Genomic DNA, 26497 nt, shown 5'->3' on the forward strand with positions numbered 1-26497 from the left:
TGGGCTCTTTCCCCTTTTAGAGATGCTGGGGGCTTCTCCACTGGCAGGAGGGCACAAATAGATCAGACCCAGGGCTGGGACTTCATCCCTGGCCACTCTGAAGTGGGGGTGGGGAGGGGTGGGAGAGCGGGAAGGGGCGTGTGGTGTGGACTGACTGCGCTGACGGCCCTCATTGCGGCCTCCCCTGCGTCTTTGCCCTTCGCTCTGTAACTGCGTAGCCCCTCCCGCTCCGATCTGGGGCTTGACCCTGTGACTTACTCTAGCCTGCAGTATTTTAGCTGTTTTGAAACTTGAAGAACTGCTTTTCAGTTCCCCTCTCTGGGACCTCTGTGCTCACCAGGAGAACATGCCCGAGCTAGCCTGCTGGGGGATGAGGCACATGGAGCAGAGCTGACCACCCTGGATCAGCCGGCTGACCCCCAGGCATGTGAGAGAGCTTCTGCTGAGACCAGAAGAGCTGCAAGGGCGAGCCCTATCCAGGTTAAGAGAACTTACAGCTGACCCCTAGACTTGGGAACAATAAATGTCCCTGTCTTAAGCCAGTGAGTTCTGAGATAGTTTGTTATGCAGCATTATTATAGCAACAGCTAGCTGCTACAGGGCATGTCCACCAAATTACCAACAGACTAGGCAAGGTGTTTCTCCCACCATGCCAAACCAAGTGCTAGAGAATAAAGTGTTTTATTTATGCTCAAAGGTTCCAGAGCGAGACTGTCAGAGTTCAAATCCCAGTGCTGCCATTTGCTAACTTTGTGTCCTTGGTCAAATTATCCCATCGTCATTTTTTGGGGTCTGAAAATGGAAATAATAATGCGATCTACTTTCCATGGTTGTTGTGAAGGATTAACAATCTCATACACGTGAAGTTCTTAGGATGAAATAAATAGTTCTCAATGCAGATGAGCTATTGATGAGGAGTGTGTCCATCTGCCTTAACCAGATGCCCCCCTCAGCTCCTGGAGGGCTGGAAGGCCAGTGTTTGCTCCCCTCTCCCCATCACTGGGCAGACCACCCAGCACAGTAAATAGCCATTGTTTGCCGGATGCCTGAAGTGACATGAGCACTTTCATTAGGACAGACGCAGATTCCAATATTCTATTCCAATCTAAGGCCAACATTGTTCTTTTTATAAAGTGCACATGCAATATTTATCATTTTTTTCCCACAACTGGCCTTCTCTCTCACTCACTGCTGTGCTGTGAAATAAATCTTTTAAATCTTCTTTGCTGTCTGGTATTTGCATGCTCTGCCCATTCCAACTGTACTTAATTGGAACGTTTCCCAAGAGTTCCTCCCGAGTGGAGCCAGATGGGTGGACGGGCATCGCACGCCAGGAGAGATGGAGCTGGAGGAAAAGCTGTCTTCCAACAGCCCGTAAGCCAGGTGCTTTTGGGAATCAGATCCTCTCAGCTCTTTCTCAGCCGCTTTGTTTTAACTCCAGAACCTCCACCTTCTGATAATCAACCTGAAGCCTGAGTTTTGGATGGTTTGCCTCCCCATGGGCCCCAGGGGAAACCCCCCTCAAACATTACCCACTGGTGTCCCTCTACGTGTGAGGGTGGTGGGAGGAAAATCACCCTCAGGTTCCAGTCCTTCTTTCGTCACTTGTGGCTGTGAGATGGGGAAGGGGTCATTAACCAGGGTCCCCTGCGGGCTTCTGAGAGAGCAGGTTCACATTCCACCCCACCACCAAGCTCCACACGTGTTGTGTATGTGGGCCCTCTACTGAAGAAAGCTCTGCCATCTCCATCAATTTGTAAAGGCCTGTAGAAACCAAAAACCACATAACCACAGCCCTGGGGAAGGCACTTCACCCCTCTAAGCCTCCGTTTCTTCATCCAGAAAATAAAGGCAACGATACTGTTCTCTGACTTCACATTCTAGACATGCTGTAAACGAGAAAATAGATCCCAACCACGAACTGCCAGACAAACACAGGCGGCTACTAACATTTCATCATGACTTTGGTTAATTCAGAAAATACCGAGGTTGTTTGGATTTTAAAAGATGTTGCACAAATTATATTAAGGACTTCATATAATTCTCAGTTTTTTTCTTGGATGTTGACATTAGTGAAATTTAGATTAGAGGACAGGATATGGATAACAGGGAAATGGACAGAGTCTTCAGTAATAATGACAGCAGATAGTACTATGAACCGCATATATATATAATCATCTAATTTAATCCTTACAACAAGCCCATGGGGGACGTTTATATCATTTCCTTTTTATAGACGAGGGTTCTGAGAATCAGAGAGGTGAAAAGAATTGGCCAAGGACAGACTGCAGAGCAGGGATGTGAAGGAAGCACTACTATTCTGAGTCCTCATGCTTAACCACGGTGCTGCTGACCGTATCTTGTTTTATAAAACTAAAAGGATGGGAATTCTGTTGTTCATTCTACATTTCTATCTCCAGGCAAAATGACTTTGCCTTTTCTGGGCTCTATAGAAATGCCTCTGATTCTTAGAGCTGTGCTTTGAACTGGCCCAGCACCTCCCCATTCAGGGAATTTAAGGAAAACTACACAAGGCGACTGCCAAGCCCCACGTGGGCCTCCTGTTCCCCTCCTGTAAAACGGGTACTTTTCTGCTTCCCTGCAGGGCTGATGGGAACATTCGGGTGGGTGTTGGTACAGTGGCCCTGTGCTGGTGTGATGTGAGTGCTTATTCTGTGCCTGTGTATCCCCTTTCCTTGCTGTTAATGTTAAGATGGGAGAGCTGGTTAGTGAGGAAGACAAGAGTGGAAAGAGGGCCCAAAAAGACCTAAACCGCTAAGAAGTCTGGGTTTGCAGCATCTCTGCGGTTGGGACCACCCGAGAGGGGGCGATGGACAGACATGAAGTGAGTGGACCTGGATCTTCTCCTGCTCTGTCCTAGCTTTTCCAGACTCCCTGTCACTAACTGTCACTTGCCATCTGGTTCTACAGGAATGAAGTCACTAGCCACTGTTGCCTCTGACCTTTAACACACCCTGAGAGGAGCTTAGGGCAGAGGTCAGGAATGAGGCCCTCTGCTCCGGGAAAACTGGCAGAGCAGTGCTTCAGGTAGCTAGAGACTTCCAGGAGGAGATTTTATGAGCCCAATGTCTTGCATCATATCTAGAAAAGCACTAGAAGCATTAATGGAGACATCTGCTCCCTGTGACTAGCAGCAAATGAGACAGGAGGGAAGGGGGCAGGCACAACTGTTAAAAGAATGACATGGCCATTGAGGATGGGACAAATACTGGTTAGAACCAGGTAGGCCCAAGATTTAACTTTCCATAGACCTGGAGCCTTATTATACACTCACTGCAATACATTAGCTGCTAAGTAGCCCTCCCACAGTTCCGAGGCTGACCATAAAACGCCAAGAAGTAGGAGGTGGCCCAGTTCCTGGAGATCCCCACCCCTTCTCCAAAATAGTTGGAATAGTCCTCCCACTCATTAGCATATGAAATTACCTGGCCCATAAAAACTAACCACCGCCACACCGGGGGCTACTCTCCCCTTCTGAGATGGACTGCATTCTGCCACGGAACATGTACCTCTCTAAATAAACTCCCTTTGACTCTACTCTGGCTCACTCTTTGCTGCACAAAGCCAAGGACCCTCACTTGGCAGCCTGTCCCAGGGACTCACTCACCTGAGTTCTCCCTACTTCTGCAACACAACCTTCTTGTGACCAGCAGTAACCTTCTGCCAAAGTGTGTGCTTGACTGCACGTATCCCCCTTCACCAAAATCACATATATATTGACCACCTCACCCTCCTCTTTGGAGCAGTTCCTCAGCGTTATCTGAGAGGTTGTCTCCCGGGCGATAGTGCTAATTTGGCCCTAAATAAAACTTAACTCACAGCTCTCACGTTGTGCTTTTTTTTTTTTTTTTTTCAGTTGATGCTGATCTTTGTCCCCTCCCAGGGCCACCCGCAGCAGGCTGCTGGGAAGATGAAATGGATCAGGGTGTCCTAGGGAACCCAGCACAGCACCTGCAGAGAGGGGTGGCCCTGGTCCCAGCACACCTTGCAGTGCTGACCCCCATGAAGAGGCTGGGGCCGCATGGGCCAGGCTAAGGGCCCCCTACCTTTCTCAGCTCCCACCCAGTCATGCTTCTCAAAGAGCAGGTAGTGTGGGCTCTTGGGGAGAAAGGGCAGGCTCACCAGCTGGACCAAGGCAGGGATGGCAATCACTCCAAACAGGTATGGCCAGGTGCTCTCCTGAGGAAGAAGAGGAGGCTAGTGAATTATGAGGCCTTTGGTCATTATCTGGGGGCTGGGCCTCTGGGCCAAGCAGCTTCTGCTCTTTGCACAAGGTCCCTCTGCCCAGTGCGAGTCCCACGAACAAAGCTGCAAGAGGGAATGGACACTGGTTTAGCACCAGGCCCCCGTGTTTGGCATTTCCACGCACAGGGCTGGTGAACCCTCAGAGCCACCTGTGAGGAGGTTACCTGCGGGGTGACTCTGAGAAGGAGGAGTTCAGGGAAGCCAAGGGCTGGCCTACTCCAAGGTCCTTGGGCTATTTCCCCTCTACTACTTCCTCTTTGTGTGGTCTTGGAAACCATTTTCACGGCCCCTCGGAATCCCTTTGTCCTCACCTGAGGGACGAGGACAGCCACAGACACCTCTCAGGCAATTGTGAGAGAGGGATCAGATAATGCTTTGACTGTGGGGCCTGGCACACAGTAGGTGCACAGAGGAAATTGAGACAGGAAGGAAGGGGGCAGGGCATAACCATTAAGAGAATGGCACAGCCATTGAGAGAAACAGGATGTGACAAAAACTGGTTAGAACCAACCAGGCCTAAGATGGCAGAAGATTTGACTTCCAATGGACCTTGACCTCATTATACACTGGTTGTGTTGTATTAGCTGCTAAATTACACGCCTACTGGCACCAAGAGAGCCATAAGGCTGACCATAAAAGGCCAAAAAGGTGGGCAGTGACCCAATTTCTGGAAATCTAGTTGGAATAATCCTCCCACTTGTTAGCCTATGAAATTACCCAGCCCATAAAAACTAAACACCCCCACCCCCTGGGGCCACTGTCACATTTGAGATGAGCCACACTGTCTATGGAGTGTGTATCTCTCTAAAAAAACTTGCTTTCGCTTTACTGTGGTTTGCTCTTGAATTCTTTCTGCACAAAGCCAAGGACACTCACTTGGTGGGGTGCATCCCAGGGATTTGCTGGAGACCTAGGACACAACCATCCTCTCATGCACCCCATTTTCTTGCAATAAAACTACTGCTGTATTGGTGCCAATGCCCAAATGCCTCCGGGGCCCACAGCACCCGGCCCACCTTGCTCCTGTCTGTGAACATCCCGGAGGAAGTGAGGGTGATGAAGGGCGGGACGCAGCTCACCCTGGGGGGTGGGGGAACCTTTACTTTTCCCACCTGCTGTGGCTGTGAAATGCAAGGAGGGTCTACCACAGGCACCATTCCAGAAGCATTTTGAGCCACTTCAAGCAGCACCATTTGCCTATAGTGCAGCCTAAATGCACAGAGCTCGAATTATTATGCTGATTAAGCCAGCATTCGTCCCGATTTTTTTTTTAGCCCAGGTTTACAAATAAACTCTCATTGTGCTTCAGAAAGGAGAGAGGGCAACAGGGGGCAGGTCTCATGGGGAGGAAGATGAGAAACAAAGTTCTCAACGCCCAATTCTTGAATGTCTTATTTCCTAAGAAGCTACACGGAGACAGCCAAGGAGAAAAGAAGACCCATCCAGACCTGGAAAGGCTTTGCACGGGCGAAGGTTCAGCTGGGCTCAGGACAGGAGCCTGCGGGCATGCGCCCTTTGTGATGTGGAGACCACAGGGCCCTCAGCCCTCCTTTGTCTCTCACAGCTGCAGGGTTTCCCTGTGGTGTCTCCCTACTGACTCCCTGTGACAGAGGTCCCAGGGCAGTGCTGGGATCACAGGAGGGTGGCGCAGCAGGGACCCCTGAAGTGCAGAGCTGGCCAAGGGGCGGATGGCCAGTGCTTGGTCAGTACCATCCATTCTGCTCCCCTTTCTGTACATAATAACAATGTATATTTGCAAATTCCTCTGATCTCACCGGCCAGCACGACTCCCTGGCCTATGAGGGACCTGTCAGGCGGATGCCAGCTTTCAGTTTGGTGGGGAGCTCCCTGTATGAGGCCAGGAGAGGAGACCAAAGGCAGATGAGTGGCTACCAGCGAAACCAAGCAGGACCCTGGGGCCTTCCTGGTAATAGAACCCTCCATGTGCCCCACTTCTTGTTTGTAGGAAAAGCGTTGGCCTCTCTGAGTTTCAAAGATCAAGCTCAAGAAGTTGATAATTAAAGAAATGGGGAATGCAGAAATAAAATGTAATCATGCAAGAAAAGTAATGGTAACTTGAACAATAAGCAAGCCAATCATAAAACAGAGTCACAGGACTCATGGCTCCTCCTGGGGGATACAGAGAGCAATCTGATGCACATTCTTGAGTTGTTTCTACAGAAACCAGGACCCCACCAGATGGAAACTGCTGACCATCAGCAGGTAGCCCCCGACTGATGAATGTAGACTTCCAGGCTGGTTGGAGCCAGAAGACTGATGATTTAGATTCCTAAAATGTCACTCTATTGCCTCACCACCCACCAATCAGAGAATTGTGCACAAGATGATCAGGTACCCTGTGAACCCCTCCCTCACCCTATCTTTAAAAACCCTTCAAAAGCCATCGAGGAGTTTGAGTCAAGTCTTTTGAGCATAAGCTGCCCTCTTCTCCTTGCTTGTGGCCTGCAATAAATGCTGTACTTTCCTTCACCACAATTCAGCATCCATAGATTGGCTTTGCTGTGCATTGGGCAAGTGAACCTGAGGGACTGGAGAGGGCAGAGAGGGGAGTGACTGCTGATGGGTGTGGGGTTACCTTTTGGGGTGTGAAATAAAATTCATATTTTATGGCAAGACAAGAAGAATTTATACATAAAAAATTTTCTCTGCCCCTTTGGCCTCCACTCTCCCCTCTTCTGTGTGTTGGATATCTGCATTACGCATCCACCAGACTCCCTCACGGGCAGAAATGTCTGCTCAGCTGTAAAGAGTGACATTTTTCTAGCATCAACAAGACAACTTCTTAAAAGATAACATTCCTTCTTGATCTTGTAAGGGACCATGAACATGCTTAGATCTTGATTGTGTAAACTGTCAATAATAGGTCATTTAATGTACAGCCTTCTGTCTCAAAAAACTCATATAACTGCGTCGACTCCTAATGGGTGAAACACTTCTCAGAGCTTTCTTAGATGCTCTTCCTAAGTTATAATCCTCAAATTTGGCTCAAATAAAAATTTCCATTTCTTTCTTAGATTGACTGATTAATTTTTCATTCATGAGAATGATGAAAATATTCTGGAATTAGAAAGGAGTGATGGTTATGCAACTTTGTGATTATACTGAAAACTACTTTTAAATGATGAATTTTATGGTATGTGAATTAAAAAGATTTTTTAAAAAGATCATGGAATTGAAAAATGACACACACATAAGTGGAGTTTTCACTACAGCTCTTTGGTGTGTGTGTGTTGTTTGTTTTATCTTACAGCTTGGCTGCTATCTCAGTAAGAGCAAAGACAGAAAGCTGGGGGAAAAGGTAAGGCAACCAACCCGACTAAGCTTCTACTATGTACCAGGCCTGGTGGGAGCTCATTGCATAATTGTCTTTTAACCTCCTGGCAGCTGGTGCTGTTTGCTGTGAGGGATGTGGAGACAAAGGAAATGTCTGTGCTGACTGCCTCCCAGCCAGTAGCCACACAGGGGGAATCAAACCCCAGCGTTTCCCACAGCATCAAAATAGAGAGGTACCTCCGATGGGTGGCTCCCTTGGAGCTACCATTGGTAGGAGGAGGGGGGAAGCTGGAAGGGCACTTCTGGAATGGGAACAGTGTGTACGGACGTGCAGAGACGTGATCCACCTGGGCTCATTGGGAACAACAGCTGTAGAGGAAATGTAGGGCCGGGGATGCTGGAGACATGGGATCCGGGGTGGAACCTGGGTCATGGGTGGCTTTGCTGCTATTCCATGGCACTTGTACCTGGCTCTGAGGACCTCCGAGAGCCTTTGAACTGAGTTGGACACCCTGTATTTCCTTGAATCTTCAAGTCAGCATTCCTGGAACCATGCAGTCCGTGAGTACAGTGAGTGGATTCCAGGTATTACGGAGAAGACTAGTCGGTGGTACAGACTGTGATACACGGTGTCTTAAATGCAAGGACATGTGGAATCTTCCCTAAGAGCGGCCACTTCGATGGCCGTGGTCTGGTTTCCATCTCGGATAAAAGCAGATGCTACTGATCCCTGGAGTTGGGTGCTGACGGTGCCTGGACCGGGGAAGAAAGGTGGCGGGAATGTCGAGAGTGGAGCTTGGGCAACAGTTCGCTGCCGGGGGACTGAGCTTAGCCAACAGTGGAGTACATGAACTTGGCTTTCTCCAGCGAGTGTTCAGAGATTTCCTGGAAATGTTCAGCAGCTATAGGGAGAAGTGTTGTATTTAGAAGTAATTACTACCCATCTTCTGCCAAGAAAGGTGTGAGTGGATATGTGGGTAGGTGATTTTAAATAGAATATTTCAGCCTATATGATACCATGTGACCCATTCAAATAATAAAAATAGCCACGATGCCCTGCTTATATGGAAGGCTGCATGAAGTGCTTTCCCTAAGTGTGATGATGAATGAACAGGTCCCCTCTGCCAACGACAGAGGCGATGACATAATAACCGTCATAAACACTTAAGAGCAGTGGCCTGCAGCTTGGGCAGCTCCTGAGCAGGCTGTCTGGATTTGAATTCTGCCTCTCTCCCACTCTTTGTGACCTAACTGCCCAGGCCTCATTTTTCTCAGCTGTAAACTGGGGATAATGTTAATGCCTGCTCATAGGTTGTCGGGAAGGCTAAAGGAGTTAATAGAGGTATATAATGCCCGGCATAGGACCTCACACGCTAAACATTCAACGGGAAAGAGCGGTTTTACTATCAAGCACGGTGAGAAGTTCACCACATAGATTATCTCCTTGAATTTTCACAGCAGTCCACAGAGATAGAGCCCAGTATTATCATGGCTGTTTTACAGAAACATTCACTGCAGCACAGAGAAACAGCTCATTGAGGCCACAGTCCTGTCACAGAGGCCCGACTGAATGCCATGTCTCGGATCCCAGAACCTGAGTTCTGATCCATGAAGCCTGACACTGTGGTGTCTCAGTGACCAGGGAGGGGCCACAAGGCCACCAGACCCAGGGGACCCAGGGGACCTCTTCCATCAGCCTCAGGCCAGAGAATCCTCAGTGGCCCTCAACAGTGTTCCTGGGTACCTGGTCCCAGCATGAGCCGAGGTCTTGGCATTTCACAGCGCAGTCTAGACTTCTCGCCGCCTGCAGGCAGAGGTCACCCTGGCACGTAGTAGTAGTTCAGTAAACACCTACTAGAGAAATGATGGCATGTGGGAAGGGGCTTCTTATACATCACCACTGTCACAAAGACCCCTGCCATTTGCACTTCCTTCTCAGGAGCTGTTCAAACAAGAAGGCATGCTTTTAAAAACACGTGTGACCTGCCTCACACAGAATCACAAGCTACCACGGAAAGTCAGTCTTAGATGAGTGGTGCTGGGTGGAGTCTGATGTGTTCGGTAGAGCACGAGGTCTGCGTCCCCACGTTTGCTTATTTCACTCTGGAGGAAAGGAAAGTGGATAGTCTTGTCGGCTGAGATGCTTTTCAACTCCTGCTCAGGTAGGGTGAGTGGGTCTTGCAATAACTCGATTATCTTGCTCTTTAACCACAAGACTTCCTTTTTAAAAATAGACTTCTCAGTCCTTATTTCCCCCAAGTTATAGATGACCTCAGGCCTTTCCATAAATAAAACCCTCCTGGACTGCGATGAGACAGCAAAAACTGTTAAATAGAGCTGGAATCACTGATCTTACCCCAAGTCAGGTTCTAATTTAAGGACATCACAAGGTGCCCCCGCTACTGGCGCCCCTCCAACCCCTCCACCGGCAGGACAGGGTCCAGAGGCCTCCGAGGCCCATGCTGCTGGAGATGAGACTCGGGGAGGGCGGGGAGAGCACTCTCCCAAGGCTCTTAGGTGGAGGAGATGGGGCAGTTTTCTTTATATGTCTTCATACAGAGTATCTAACTAATTATAACGAAGGCTAGCATGTATCCAGCTCTCCATGGGCCAAGCTCCCTGCCCCATACTTTACAAAGGGAACTGTAGCAAGGCTGAAAGACAGACAGTTCATGATGCCATCAAAAGACAACCTTGGCTTTTGTCTCCTACAGTCCTTCAAATTTTAATCAGTGGGGGTGACTTTCCCCACCCTGCCCCATCTCAGTCCTAGGCTCACAGTTTTAAAATCATAATCAAATTGGCCTGAATGAATGACCCGCTTTCTCTCCCCCAGTCCAAGTCTGCTTCAGGCTGGGGTCTGCAGTGAAAAGAACTGTGGGGAGATGATTGCTTCTTGTTTTTCTTCCTTCCCTTCCACCGGCTTCTAACCAGTGTCTGACCGTCCAGGATGAGAGTGGTGAGGAACTAGGTCAGGTCTCTGGGGCCGGCAGACGCTTTGGCTGGAATTCTTTCCCTGTGAGCACTTTAGAGGGAGTTCCGGACAGGTCCACCCCTGGGGTGACCTCCCCTCCCCCTGAAGCTTCCCTGACCTGGGAGTTTGCAGCTCTTTTTCTCTGTCCTCAGAAGAGTCATCTCCTCTGCAGCCCCGAGGAATCCAAGGTCAAGGCTACTGTGTATCATTGTGAGTCAAGGACAAAATCCAGCCCACTCTGACCTCCCTCGGGGCTACTGTATTAACTAGGATTTTTGCTTCCTGTGTCTTATGATGATTTGCTGTCTTGAGGACTTACTGATCCTGGAGAGACTGTCCCTCCCAGGCCAGCAAATTCCTAGCAAACAACTTGCCTGGGAGCATACCTTTAACACACAAACCAACCAACCCAGAGCCCACACCAGCCACTTCCTCTGTCTAACCTCACACACCAAGCCAATATTCCCCTGCCTAAATCACCCAGGCACCGGACCACTAGAGACAGCTCCTGTAGCCCTGGGACCACCTGAAATTATTCCAACTACACCATTCTGAGCTTGCTGAAGCTTGCCTCCCCGCCTCACCCATTCCTTCCCACAGAAGCCACGATAAAGGCTCTGGACCATACTCTGCCCCCTCTCCTCCCACCTCCTGATGGACCCTAGTGCCTCCTCGTGTGGTCCTGCATGGGGTGGCATGCCCCCTCCCCTTGGGAACCGTGAATAATAAACTCTTCTTTCAAAGGCAGTGTCTGTGCCTGTCACCTTGCCATGCCTGATTAAAGCCACATCCCAGGTGCATTTTACAGCAGCTGGGTCACCCTCTCCTCCAGGCATGGGGCCACATAGGTTCTTGCTGCAGGTGACAATTTCTTTCTGGAATCACCTGCCCCTTGTCTTTCAGGACACATCTCTCCTGGTTCTCCTCCAGTTTCTTTGAGAACCTCCCCAGGGATCTGAGCCCTACTTTCTGTTCATCTCCATCTCTTCCCCCAAGGCAGTGGTTCTTAAACTTGGCTGCACACTGGAATCACTTGGGGGGTTTTGAAAATGACAGATGCCCATGGTCTCCCACACTTGCAGATTTGGGGTTAATTGGCCTGCAGGTGTGGGAGCTGGGTTGTTCAAGCTGTGCAGGTGGCTCCAGGTGGCAACCAGTTGAGCACCTAGGGCCTCCCCTCCACCTGCAGCAGACAGTGGTGCACGGCCCGGAACTGAGGGGCTCATCGTCCAACTGCCGGGAGTGTTGTTGGCTATGGGACTGCAGCTGGGTCCTCGTCCTCCCCCCGAGACATGGCCTTGAAGGATGCTTCCTCCACCAAGGCTACTCACCCCTCCTTTGGAGCAAGCTGCACCCAATGGCTGGCTGATATGTGTGCACAAAGGCCTCCCCTCCCCTCCTCTACCTGAAAATGGTACGACTCTGACAGGCTCTCCCAGGTCCAGAGCTCCCTGTGGGCTGGGACCTCCACTGTGACTGAGGGCTGCCCACCCTCTCCTGCTGAGTCCCACTTCTTTACTCCCTGGCAGGTGCTGATCTGAGATCACTCCCCAGTCAACTTCCTGCTCACAAATCTCCATCTCAGGGTCTCTTCCCTGGGAACCCAACCTAAGACACATTTATGGGCCATGACTTTAAATCTCCACGTCCAGTCCACACCTCTCATTGGGGCTCCTAACTCCCACTTCCAGTTGCCTAGTAGGCAGCTCCACTGATAACCCTTGGGTTCCACAATCTCCACACAGTGTCCCTCACCTCCCAGCTCGCCCATGCCTGTCCCTTGATCACAGCTGGGGACATCACCACCTATCCAGATACCTAATGCAGAAACTCAATGTCACCTCCACGTCCCTGTTTAACTCACAGCCTTCCCACTACCGTCCGATTTGCTGCCTCCCCTGCTGGAGTCCTGTTGGCTCTGTTTCTGAATCCACCTTGTGAGTCTCCTTCTCTTCCTCCTTGCTAGCACTTGCCTTACGGGAGGTTCTCACAGCGTTCTGCCTGGATTCTCAGAACAGCATCTTAATTGTCCCGAGAAGCTCCTGCATTCCTTTGTATTCCCCTCACAGCCTCAGGGTGATCCTTCTAGAAAGTGAATTTGATGTTCTGAGTTACTTACTTCTCTGCCTAAACCAGTCAGCGGCTCCCCACTGCCCTCAGGATACAAAGCCCTGTCTTATGAGAACCCTTCCGGGATTCCAGCCTTGCTGCTGGCTAGACACCAGCCCTCTGCTCCTCTGCTCTGGTCCTGCCCACCCGAGGTCCCTCTCTGAATCCAGCAAGCTGATTTCATCATGCTGTGCCTTTGCAGCACCTCAAGCAGGTGCTGCTTCCCCCCCAGGAGTGCCCGCCCTTATCTACACATAGATGAACCCTCCCAGTTTTAGCACTGCCCCCATGCATGGCATCTTTTCCTGGCACAGAATTCCATTAAAGCACTTGGAACCTGTGTAGCATGTATTCTTTATGAGTTTGTCTCTCCGACTAGACTGAGTTTCTCGGGGCCACCCCTGGCCATGTTCTTTTATGTTTCTGCCCCCTGCCTGGCATGACAGGTGTTTCACAAATGCCTCTTGACTGAGTTTGTGTTGGGTCAGATGAAGGGCACAGGTAACTGATGCTGCTGCTGGAGACAGAGACCCCTGAAATAGCACACAGCCCTGCTTTTAAAGGACTACGTGTGGCTTAGTGCTGAGACTTCCCTGTGGTACCCCATTAAAGGGTTAAAGTAGCATAAATCATATTCCCCGATAAGGCGTTATTACAGTTTTCAGTCTACAGAAGGGAAAACTGAGACCCAGAAAGGTCCGGTGGCTCAGGCAAGCTCACGTGGGACGCGGGGCACAGCTGACCCGGAGCCTGGCTCTTCCAATGCAAGCACGGGGCTCTTTTTGTGACATTATTCCCGATACCGTGCGGTTCTCAGAGCAAAGCAACACCTGCCGCCTGCCCCCTGGCGGCTGGCGGCTGAATAGCGAATTTGTATGCAGATTATATTGGGCTGGACCAGTCCTGCTCCTCCATAGAAAGTTCTGTACGGAGCTCACCAGAGATCACTCGAGCTCAGCTCCAATGGCTCGTCTTTGCACCAAACCGTCGTGAGGACTCCACCCAGGCGAGATGCAGGCGCGCGCGGCGGCCGTTCAGGGAGGGAGAAACAGTCGCCTTCCCCAGGGTGCTTTGTGAAGGAAAGGGATGAATGCTCCTCGCTGGTTCCTTGTCACAAGCTGGGTCTCCCAAGGGAAACAGCGCTGGTCAACGAATGTCCATGGAACTCTTGGCCTCGGCGTCCTCACAAGCACCTCCGGAGAGGGGCCCGGCAGGCCACAGCTCACAGAGCCCCGGGGTGGGGAGCGTGTGTCCGCACCACCTTACGCCGGCTTGGCCTGTCACTGTCTCCACCGCAGATCATGCAGGAGTCATCATCACCTACCCTACAGGGTGAGTCCAGATGCTGAGATGCTCAGGTCATGGCCCCACGTGTGTTGTTCCACAAGTGCTGCTTCTGGTACAAACTCATGGTCTGGTTGTTATTTCATTAACAACAGAGACCTCAAGAGCATGGCTGTATGATTCCCCTCACGCTTTCCTGTCTTACGAATAATCCTGAAATTACCCTTCAAAGGCATAACACTAACCTCTCAGAAAGTTGTCGCAAGTTCTAGACGTAAGTGAAGTCACCTGCCCAAAGGGTCCCCTTTCAAGAAACTCCAGCTTCTCCCCCCTTTCTTACAACTTGTCTCTGCTTTTCAAAGGGTTCGGATGTCCTCTGTCTCAAGCGATCTTGTGGGAAAGTAGAGTCAGAAGCTATTAGTCCCGTTTCACAGACAAGGAAACCGAGGCTGGCGAGGTGGGGAGACAGGTTGAAAGTCCTGCCGCAACATAATTTCTATGAAATCAACTTTGTACCTCCCTCATTTTAGGGAGAGAAATCCACGCAGTTTTTTAAGGTTGTTGACCTGCAGGGTCCCTCCTCTGGCCAACCTACAGGGATGGGCTGGCGCTGAGCACGTGTGAATCTGTCTTACAGAGAAACTCCATTTCACCTTCACAACACTCCAGTCTTCATTCCCATTTGACAGTTGAGAAAACTGAGGCACCAAGAAGCAGAGTAACGCATTCAGAGTCATGAATCTGCTGAATGGCAAGAGCAGCACCGCCAGCCGGCAGCGGGGCACCCGGCTCTGTGCTCTCCGCCGCTGTGCGGTCCAGCTTCCCTGACTAGGCCTTTACAGAGATCGCCCTTCTCTCTCCCGAGGGGGTTAGGTAACCAGCATTCTCTCCTAAAAATGATGCTCCCTGGACTTGAAGCCCATCTTTAATCCCTTTACCAGCCTTCTGTGTTCCAGCTGAACCATGCCGGTTCCCAGGGCTCATTGCTCAGACCATGGCTTCGCCTGCCACCTCCTTCAGCAAATCCTCACTGTGGGTCATCTGTGATCAGACCAGTGGCCTCCAATGGAGTCCATGAAAGGAAGGAAAAAAAAAGAAAGGAGGGAAGGCAGGCAGGCAGGCAAGGAAATGTGGTTTGTTCTAAGGCTCACACAAGCACAAGGATGCCCATATGAACTGGACTTTCCTATTGATGACCTCAATTTTGGGGATATGGGAGTCTTGATTTCCAGAGACTAGGGACCGGTCTGGTTACCAAGGAGTTCTGAACCCTGGATCACAACCTTGGGCCTTTCACAGCCTCATTCAGCTTTGCAGTTGGACCCAAGTTCAAATTCTGATCCTTCGACTTACTTAGCTCGGGGCCTTGAGCAAATTGCTTATTCTCTGGAATCACATGAGAAGAGTAATTAACATTTATTTTGCAGGGCTGCCATGAGGTTAACAGAGGTGATATCCTAGTATGGGCCTGGTACACGACTGGGAGCAAAGAGACATTGCTTCTTTTTTCCCTTTGCTGTGGCGCTGAGCCAACGTGAGTGGCCCGTCTTCACTGAAGAGTGAGTGGGTCTGTGCCCCCAGACCTGTGACTTTGTGTCTGGGTTGAGGGTATGAAACTCACCTCTCAAGACCCGAGTGGGAAGTCGAGGAGCTGAAGACCAGCAAACCTCTCTCAGGAGCCCCCATCTAACGTCATCAGCCACTGCCCTTCCTCCTTGGATGCCCTCTCCCCCTTGGGGTCTCTGTCAGCTACCCGGTGCCCCTCCCCTGCACATGGACACCCCTGGTGGATCTTTGCTGGACCCACTGACGAACGAGCACGGTACCCGTGCCTCTCGGGTGCTGCCTGGTCGTCTATACGACGCTAGGCTGCACCCAGGTGCACGCTCCCATCCCCTCCGCCTCTGAGTGCCCTGCATTCCCTGCTCACGCAGGCTATGGGGCTGGATTTTCAAAGCGATGCTAACATCTCATTTCAGTCACGTTGTCATTCATTCAGTCCGTGGACATTTCCTCAAGGACAGGGCAGGTGTGAGGACAGCAGCAGCAGGACCAGAGCAGCGGGTGTGAGTGCTGGAGGAGGGACCGTCGGCATGGAGCTCTGGGCTGCATTTAGCTTTTCCTGACAAATCTCCATCCTCAGCGTTCTCGCCTCTGACGTGCCCCCTTTCAGAAGCTGTGGAGGGCGGGGCGCGTCCCAGCCACCAGGCACCTGCCGTGCTCTCACAGGAAGAGTCATCATCAGTATCATCGTTTTTCATGAAGAAAGGGCTTTTTCAGAACCTCACCTTTTCTTTATCTTTGAAACACCTCAGATGTCAGGAGGCGACTGAAGCCAAAGAGAGGGCAGAGATTTCAAACAGAGACCATTTTCTGGCGCTGCTTCTTGTCCCCAGCCCCTCAGCACGTGGGCGTCCCTCCTTCCGGGCTGTGTGTGGTTTAGGTGAGCAGGTGCATGAGTGAGCGTGGGGTGGGGGAGCCGAGAGAAAACTCTGGCTGAGCAGGTGAAGACCCCCCCGGTGGCATCCTCATGGTCTGTGTCCAGGAGTCTGAGAAGGAGAGTCCACGTTTTGTCATGGAAAGAAATCACCAGAATAAATCTCACACTCTTCAGCTTGGCGCTCAAGATGCTCCATGTGGCCACCTGTGCAGCCTCAGCTCCTTCCCATCTGCAGTGGTTCCAGGCTCTCGGAGAACTCCTCTCTGACACCTCTGAGCCTTTGCATGTGTTGTTCCCTCTGCCTGGAAGACCTCTGACTTCCTGTGGCTTGCCTGGAAAACTATTAGCTCTTCCTTTAAAACCAGCTCAGATGTCCTCTCCCTGTGGGTCCTGCCCTGACACCCCTCGTCCATGCTCCACCGCACGTGTCTCTATTACTGCCCTTTAACATGGCATTGGGCACGTGTTCTCTTTGTGTCTGCTACACATGCTGGGGTCCAGCCGGGCCAGGAAGAGGGAGGTCACTCCTGGCCAGTGATTTATTTCAGTATTTTGCAGATTTGTTGCCAAGTGTTTAATGTTGGAGTATTTGGGAAAAAAAATCAACTGTAGGTACATAGAAAATTAAGCAAGTGAAAAGTAACAACAAAGGAATTATTAACTCCAGGAGAAACAAACAGTTGTACGAGAAAGGAAAGTAATCAGGGTACATAATCATAATACAACTGCCAGACAGTGAATTATAAGAAATTGTGCTGTAACTGTATGGGTAAGGTAGAGAAGGAGGAGGGGAGGGACAGTGGTGTAAGGGTGCTTAGACCTCAACTATTACAACAGGACATCAATGAGAATGTCCAAAGGGAGTGAATCTACAAGTAGTGTTACAGCGGATACTTTATACGTAGCTATATGGAGATAGTTTGGTTATAAGGAACAGGCTCAAATTATTTTAAAATATGGGGGAATTATCAAATAACAACTAGAAGAGTCACAAGAGGCTGGAGAGGGTGGAGGAATGGATCACTGTTCCTCATTATATCCCCTATGAGCCTCTTAGTAGGACTGAATGTTTTTGACTATTTGCATGTATTGTTTTGACTAAAATAATTTAAAATTTGTTTTAAATCAAATATACAGTTGAGACTTGAACAATTTTTGTTTGGGGCACTTTTCTGGAATTAAGTGCACTCCCTGGGGATTCTAGTGACGAATCCCCGGTCTGTATGCTCAGCACCATTTGCTGTGATTCAGCCACGCAAACAGAGCTGGTCTGGGCCTGAGAAGCCCGAAGGCTCTGGCTCTCGGGGAGGGGCTGAGTCACACCCCAGGTCTGACTGCTGGGTTTGTGTGTGCGGGATGAAGGAGATGATGTTTGTCAAATTGTCGTTCTCAACACCAAGCCCTCCTGGGCAAGGACCCAGGCTCACTGGGAGACAGTCTCCCTTCAGTGTTTCAGCACAGAAAGGAGCTGCTATTAGGGGGTACTGTTGGGGAAGCTCAGAGGTCAAGTTAACATGTGAGAGGAGGCTTATTGTTCTAAACGCTGAGACTTGAAATCCACCAGAAGCAACATCGGCCTCATGTAATTATGGAAGCACAGTGTTCTAGTCTGCATCTCCCCGGGGCCCTGCATCTTCCCAGCTCTCTCAGACTCCATTCAACCGCACTGAAAACACAAAACAGGCTCTTCTGCCTGGAAGAAAACAAGCTTTGCCTTCACTTGCCCAAGATAGCGCCTTCCATCCAATTAAGCCAATGAAAGAGGTGCTTAGCCTCCCGACGAAGTGCTTCCTCAGCCAGCCAACAACATCTACCCACTCCAGGCAGCGCAGGAAAGAGAAAGGTGAATCCTAAGGAGAGGGGTGCAGCCCCAGTGGGCACACAGGCGGGGTGAAGTCAGAGGGAGCGGGAAGAAAGGGCACATCCCAACGTTACCCTCGCAGACCGGAGACCCAGAAAGCGGCTATTATGAGAACTCAACAGAGCGAGCGAGAGCCTTTGTCGGGAGCATCAGGCCAAGCTCAAGTGATGTTCAGCTTCTTTCTATTTTCAGGAGGGATGCTAAATTTATGCTCCTTTTCTGGAGTTTAGAGTTATTTGAGGATCTTTCTTGAAGGCTGAGGGATGTGGCTTGAGAGAGGTAGAGGCAGAGTAAGTGACAGAGGACGAGGGGACGGCAGGAGGATTATGGGATGTGGGGGAGCGGAGGGTACTCAGAAATACAGGCAGCGGAGTGGTGGCTAGAGGTTAGATGGATTAGGATGGGAGACTGGACACAAATGCAGGGGGCTTGGATGCCAGACTGAGGAACCTGGGCTTCATTTGGTGGACACAGGATCCACTGCTTTACCAGATGGCCACTCTTGATAAAATTCAGTGATAAGCACTTTTACATGTAGTAGCTCATTCAGTGATTACATTAACCCCATGGAGTGTGTGTGAGTGTGTCCATTTTACAGATACAGAAACTGAGACCCAGAGAATCGCAGTAACTTGTCCACATTACACAGCTAGAGAGGAGCAGGGGCAGGAAAGCTATGACTTTCTGACTCCCACGCGGGAGCATCTTCCCCGCTGCTTCCCCACTCCCTCTGAGGGCACTGCCCGAGGAAGAGGATTGGGCAGATGTGACTGAAATGACAGACGCGTGGGGGGGTGGGGCCCCGGCTGCCCTGTCCTCTCCTCATCTCATCGTCGTTGCCTCCCTGGTCGTCTAGTTGAGCCGCTCTGTCTTCATCTGTGCCGAGCTCCCTCTCAATTATTATTTTTGCCCTGGCCGTTTGCTCTACTTGGAATGGTGTCTCCTTTTCCTCCCACCTGGTTACCTAATTGTCCCCTAGCCCTCAAGGTGGACATCATCCTCTCCAGAAAGGCTTCCCTGGCTGTCCCCTGCTGCCTTAGGGCTGCTCACGGGGTCCCTCCACCCCTGGGCTTTCTACACTACACGAGCCACCACTGCCTGTGGTCCCTTCCAGCTGCCCCTCACACAGAGAGCTCCTTGCAGGCAGGGACCTGGCCTGGCTCCTCTCTGTGAGGTCTGGTGAGTTGTGGCTGCTCCATAAATATTGGTTGATTTGAGCAAAATGAGTTGGTCAGAATGATATGGACATAGGAGGTAAAGATAACAGATGCAGGTCATATGCAGTGGTCCAGAGGAGAGGCGAGGAGAATTCAGGGGCAGTTGGCAGGGAGGAAGAGAGGGGCTGCATGAGATGGAGATGTGGAGGGAGATGGACAGGACCAGTGGGAAGGGGAAGAAACTAGGCTGGGTGAGGGCTGCCGCAGAGACATCTCTGGGGTAGGGCTAGGACTCTCCGCAGCAATCCGCCTCTGCCACTCTCATGCTTCATTCGCATCTCAGCCCTAGAGGCCTCCCCCAGCCTGCCTAAAACCTCTCTAAAATAACCTCCCTCACCATCTGACCCATCCTTCCTGCTTTGTTCTGCTTCACAGCATTCATTACTGCCTGACTTCAAATATTTATTTGTCTCTGATCTGTGTCCTCCACTAAAATGCAAGGTTCATGAGGGCAGGGATCTGTCTGTTTTGTTCACTGCTGGATAGAGCCTAGAAGAGTGCCAGGCACACAGTAGGTGCTTGATAAATGTTTGTTGAATGAATGAATGCATCACTAACGGACAAAGTCCAAATGGGGGCTTGGGCTCCTGCTGGCTACAGACACTAGAGGGCGCCTGACCACAGGCTGGATCTGGCAAAGCACCCAGGTGCCCCAAAATTTGAGCGCTGAGTCCTAGGCAGCGGCTCCCTGACAATGCCAGAGGAGAGCTTAGAACCGTTCCCGAAATAGGACGACTCCTCAGGAAAGGGCGGCGGAGCTTTCCCCCACTTACTCAACAGCATCTTCTCCCAGTCTCCTGGGTGAAGGGCACAAACTCAAAGATGACAGGTGACTTGGCTACGCCTGTCCTCACGGAGAGGAGAGGAAGGACCGAGCGCTGTGCTAGGAGTCTCACATATAATAATGCATTCGTAATGCCTACCCAGGTCCAAGATCATGTCCAAGATCACTGGCCAGAGAGCCATGGGCAAAGTTTCCCCTCTGGGTCTCTGTTTTCTAACCTGTAAAATGGGGTGATGACAGAACCTACCTCCCAGGTGGAGGCAGGATTTAAGTGAGAGGATGTGGCTGAAGCCCACTGCTTGGCACCAGGTCAGCACTGTGCAAACTCTAGTCGTCCTACTCCAGCCTCGCATCTCCTCCTCCGCTGTGGGGTGAAGGGTCATCCCCACCCCCATCTCCAAATGGGGGAACTGGAGTTCAGAGGCACTGAGTGACTTGCACAGGACAGTCAGGCAAATCAAAGATTGGGATGGGACAGAGCTGGCCATCTTGGAGCCTCCTCAGTTCTTGCCTGAAGGTCTCCCCTGTCCCAGGGTGGTGTGGGGCTTGCATGAGATGGCTCAGGGCCTATTTCTGAGAGAGAGGCCGCACGTGGGGCAGTGGAGGGGGCCGGGCCTGCTGGCCGGGGGCTGAGGGTTCAGTCCTCCTTGGCAGCTGCACAGCCCAGAGCCAGGCACCAAAGATCTCTGAGACTTGCCCTCCTCCTCATCTGAGAAATGGGTCTAGTGATGTCACTGACCCCAGGGAGGAAGAGCCATTGCACAAAGAGTCCCGGAGGCCGCAGGGGACGCAACCCCTCTGCACGTCTGCACAGCAGTGTGTAGGTCACAAGGCGTCTCAGGTGCATCTTCTTGTCTCTCCAACAGCCCCATGAGATGAGGATGACAACAAATGGCCAGACTCCTGGACGTGATGAGGGTGCACCTTTGCTGTTCAGAAGCATTTGTTGACGAGAATGTGTTATAACCAGACCAACCAGGTGGTAAGAGCTGGCCGTGGGCGGGGAGCACTTTGTTACAAGCACTTCTGTTGAGCTGGGTTCTGCCCAAGAAAGGCCAAGGTGGGGATTCCAGCACCGTGCATTCCAACCCCAGCTCTGCGGCTTGCTACCTGTGTGTGACCTTGAGCGCATCTGTAAGTCTCTCTGTGCCTCAGCGTTCTCATCTGTGAGATGGGGATGATATTGAAGGTACCTAATTCCTAGAGGGTTGTGTGGATTCCGAGTTACCACGTGGAACCAGCCCCCAGCAAATGTCAGCTTTTGGAGCTTGGAGCCAGAGTCTGATGATGCATGACCCTGCTCTCTGCCTGACTTTTGCCGAATTGTCCTGCCAACCAGTTTTCCCTCCAGGGCATACCAGCCTGGCTGCCAGGGCCACGTGAGTCACAGGGCAGGAGCCTCAGGGCCAAGCCACCTCCAGAGCCGCCCAGCTTCCCTCCTTAGGGCTCAGGAGATTCTCTCTCCTTTCCAACACCCACACCAGGCCACCTACTCAGAGGTCAGCTGGGCTAATTGCTTTCGCCTGAAGCTGTCTTGAAGACAGGACAGCAAAGTTCAGGCAAGCTTCAAAGACTGTCTTTAAAATTCCAGATGACACGGCTTCAAGACCTATTAAATTTATCTTCGTATCCCTTCAACCTTCCTTGCTTGCAGGCTGAGATACCAGCTGAGCGGGCCAGGGGCTGAAGTGCCCCCAGCCCAGGGGCATGTGTCACCACACGACATGAGCCATCACGCAGCAGCTCGAGCAGACAGGAGCCTTGGAGCGACTTCCGTGCAGGCCCCTCCTTTTAGTGACGTGGAGCTCGAGGTCAGGAGAGGGGACCGCCCAAAGTCACAGCACGAGGCTCGGTGGCCTGACTCTTGCCCGCTCGCTCACATCACAGCAGATGAGCTGGGGGGTCCATTTGGGTTCTCAGGAGAAAGAAGCATTAGACAATTCATGAACTGGGGTATTCGTTATCATTCCGAGGTCAGGGGAGGTTTGTGCATTCCTTCCACAATTAGGGAGCATCTCAGTGCTGCAGACCCACCGTGGAATCTCTGATGATACAAAGAAGCCTCTGACTGCAGTTCCTGGGAAAGACCAGCAGGAGGATGGCCACTTGGCTCGGAAACAAAGCAAAGCGAGTCTCCAAGTGAGGAGGGTGGTTTGGGGAAGACCTAGGCGGGAACAGCTAACTCTAGTGGCTCACAGGAAAGAGGTTATGCACACGAGGTGTCCAGTACATGCCTTGCATGGAGTGAAGATAACAGAGCTGATATTTAGGGACGGAGTCCTAAAGACTCTACATGTAACGCTGCATCTAATTTGCACAACAACTCAGTGAGCTGTGCACATTTATACCCATTGTGCTAACAAAGACACACAAGAGGTTAAGTAACCTGCCCAAAGCCACAGACCTAACAGCCAGGTTCCTAATGCAGGCATTGGTCCCAAGGTCCTAGCTCTGAACCACTCTCCTGGGAGGGGAGTTCTCAAAGTTGACGAGGCATCAGATTCCCCAGGAGGGCTTGTTAAGACACAGATTGCTAAGCTATACCCCAGAATTTCAGATTCAGCAGGAATTGGTTGGGGCAGGGGTCACACTCCAAGGATCCCCGCAAGGCTGCACTCTGATTCCAGCTGTGAGTCGTCCCTAAACAAATCTTATTAATAGCAATTTTTCAGACATGAGTTCTAATACTCGACAAAAGGCAGAGCCCTTCCCACACAGAACAGAATTCTTCTTCCCATTATTGGAGAGGTGAATTATAGCCAACACAGGAAGCTGACAGGACGCCCCACTTGAAAGCCTGAATTATCTGAAAGAGAAAACTCAAGCGCTCAGAATGTCATTTGAAGGAGTCTGGACATCACCCGGTGAGGACCTCTGAAGTGGCAGGAAGAATGCAGCGATGACAGTCTCTAATTTTCTTTTTTCCTATTTCCCATCAAAGGAAATTCATCATGTGGCTGCTCCCCACCCACCAGAGCATTTTCTCTGGCTACAGAAGACATCTGAGTTGTGCCCAAAATGAGATTCTTCTTTTCAAAGAGAAAAGATGTGATTTCTAAGTCACTGGAGAATGAAGAAGATTCTCATCGGGTTAGAATGTTGTTGGGTCTGTTTGGGGCTCAAAATCACTGTAATGTGAATGAATACGTGTCTTATATTTTTATAAAAATCAAGTGCTCTTTTCTTCCCGGGCTTAAAGGAAGGACAGAGAATTCTAGATCAAAAGCTCAGAGAAAATAGATACTTTTGTTGTCGACGGGGAAGGTTCTTGTCTCATCTCAGAAAGAATTCAGAAACGAGACACCGGGGGCAAGAAAGCAAAGCAAAGATTTATTAAGGGATAGACTGTATGCTTGCAAGGAAAGAGCAGGCAGACCCAGGTGGGCAGCTGCCCCGAGTTTCTTTGGCAGGCTGGTTATCGGGTGTAAAAATGAATGGGCAGAATATTCATCGGTGGGGAGGGGCTTGGTGTCGTCTTTCCTGAGCTTCCTCCCAGCTCCACCTTCCCAGGGGGAGGAAGGGTTTTTCATGCTTATTTAGTCTTGATCGGGAAGTCGGATGAGGTCATAATACACAAAAGGTTACGTTTGGATGGAGGTCATAAGTGAAGGTTACAGTCGGATGGAGGTCATAATGAGCAAGCGATGGTGGAGCTTCTTGTCTTGTCCCACTTTTCTTTGCCTCCAGGACACCTGTCAACCCAGAGTGTATGGGTTCTTATCAGTCTGGAGGTTCCTGTTTTTCTTAGTCTGTTCAAGGACCCCTGTTGTTCACAAGATGAATGGTTTTCTGTCATTTGGCCCCGGGGTGCCCCTTTCTCTGCTCATATCTAGCTACTTGCCTGCTCTAACCCTTTTACCCACTCAGGGCCTGGGACAACATGACACTGAAAAGGACTGGCCTGCCGGCCTTCTACGCCAGGACTCTAAACTTGTGGGATGTTCCCCCACGCTCCCTATCAGCACGGCCAGCTCTGCAGGTCCTGCTGCACAGAGGTCATGGCTGCAAAGCCAGGAAGCTCCGGCTCCAGCCAGCCTCCACCGCCTTCTTGCTGTGGTCACTGGGGTGATTATTTAAGGGGTGATTATTAAACCTCTCTGGGACCGAATTTTTAATCTCTAAAATAGAAAGTCATAATATTTATTTCCAAGTATTGAATTAAATGAGCTATTGGCTGACATCTATTTAGCACCAGCTCCAGGTACTCTTTCGAGTGTTTGACATATATTTCCTTCTTCAGGTCTTACAATAGTCCCATGAAACAGGGGCCACTGTAAGCCCATCGGATAGGTGAGGAAACAGGCTAAGAGAGGTTCAGAAACTTACTCAAAGCCCCACAGCACGTGGGCAGTGGGGCTGGGAGGCAGAGCCGGGCAGTCTGGACCCAGAACCCGCACGGCCGCTACCTGACGAGCTGTGCGTCCTGCCCTTTGGACTTCATTCTTCTACTACAGAATCACACGTTCTCAACCCTTCTTCATCTTGTGTGGAGTTTTTCTGATATGAGATTCTTAGTATTTTGTAGGTTAACATTAATTATTGTAATGAAATCATGATCGTTTTGTAATGTCAGGTCTCTGTGTTACAATGCGCCAAGAAAGAGATACTGTCCTTCAGCAAACATAGACTGTTTACAAAAATTAATCCCAAACCAGTCACAGAGTAACTTCCACGTGTTCCCCAAAGCAGTAATTTATGGATTACGTTCTCTTTACACAACAAAATAAAACTGGTGATGAGTGACAACAACAGAGTCACATCTACTTGGGAATTGAAAACATTGTTCTAAATAATTGTTCTGAATATGGAATCAAGATGAAAAATTATTTAGAAGCACTAACATTGAAAAAATGTTTTTCTAAAATTTTGGGAAAGTTGGCAAATCTATGTTCAAAGGAAAAAATGTATGAATAATAAAGACAAAGCAGAAATTAATAAAACTGGAAAGCCATAAAATGGATAACAGAATTTAATCTTTCAAATAACAAAATTAGAGGCAACAATCTGGAAATTTTATTTCAAAAGAGAGAAGGCAAAATCAAATAAATAAAATTAAATCAAGAAAGAAGATGTAAAGAATAGACATGAGAACATTAAACTTTATTTAGTCATATGTATAGCTGTGTCCATATTTGAATGTTTCAATGAAATGAGTGCTTTTTTGAAAAGGCAGAAATTTAAAAAATTGACTCAAAAGAAAATAGATTAGATTAATTAAAGAAGAAACTGATGAAATTTCCTCAAAGAATGCTTTCCTGAAAAGACCAGGTTGAGATGGTTTTACTAGTGAGGATGTTTGATACTTTACTTATCAACTAATGTTATATACTATCTTTTAGAATGAGTAAAAGATGAAAGGAGATAAAAATTAAAACTCTAGACTAATCTCATCACTGGATATAGGTATATAAATCTAAACAAGATATTAATGAATCAAATTTAACAACATATAAAAAGAATATTCCACAGTGACCAATAAAGATATACCCCAGGATGTAAGGATGGTTTAATACAAGGGCATCCTAATGATATAAAATACCCAATAATTGATTGTCAGGTAACAAAAAAGCATCAATAGCTTAATAAAAATCAGAAAATATTTTCCACATTGCTTATAGTCTATAAAAACTAAGATGAGATGGATAATTCCTTACCAAGATAAATAATATCCATTTAAAATTAGTTAAGAATTAATAAACTTAATACTGAAACACAATAGGTATCCCCAATAAATCATGAAAAAACAAAGATGCCCACTACAGTCAACATTGTTAACATAACTGGCCAAAGCAATAAGACATGATTGTCAGTAAAAAGAAAGAAAAGGCATAGCTATTAGCAAGGAGGGGGCAGAATTATCACTCTTCGCAGATGTGATCAATGATCACTCATTTGAATTGCCTCAACAAACGGACAAATAAATAGAAAGCAAAAGAGAGTTCCAGATTGACGTATATAATCAATAGCTTTCCCATATTTTGTTAACAACCAAAAATGTAATGAAAAAAAAAACTCCAATAGCAGCAACAAGATGGAAAATAACTATAATTAATAAGAAAATTAGCTTTTATTGCTTAGTGAGAAATACAAAAACAGCTGAGTGATACAAAAGAAAACCTAAATGAAAAGGGAGGCACGGTATGTTTCTCAATGGAAATAATGAATTATGAACAATCTCAATTGGGTTCAAACTAATGAATCAGTTTAACACAATTCCAACTAAAACTTCAATGACATTTTTATTTGTCTTGATAATGAGAAAATAGCT

The 26497-nt window shown here is 49.3% G+C and overlaps 1 protein-coding gene across 1 annotated transcript in view; it reads right to left on the reverse strand.

The window, feature by feature from the left end:
- SLC2A9 (solute carrier family 2 member 9) overlaps window positions 1-26497 on the reverse strand; it is a 201561-nt gene that overhangs the window by 124153 nt on the left and 50911 nt on the right. The window contains 1 exon segment of the mRNA XM_032496859.1: window positions 4068-4200. Coding sequence (XP_032352750.1) covers window positions 4068-4200 — 133 coding nt within the window.

This window comes from Camelus ferus, chromosome 2 (assembly GCF_009834535.1).
Source record: "Camelus ferus isolate YT-003-E chromosome 2, BCGSAC_Cfer_1.0, whole genome shotgun sequence".
Lineage (NCBI taxonomy): Eukaryota > Metazoa > Chordata > Mammalia > Artiodactyla > Camelidae > Camelus > Camelus ferus.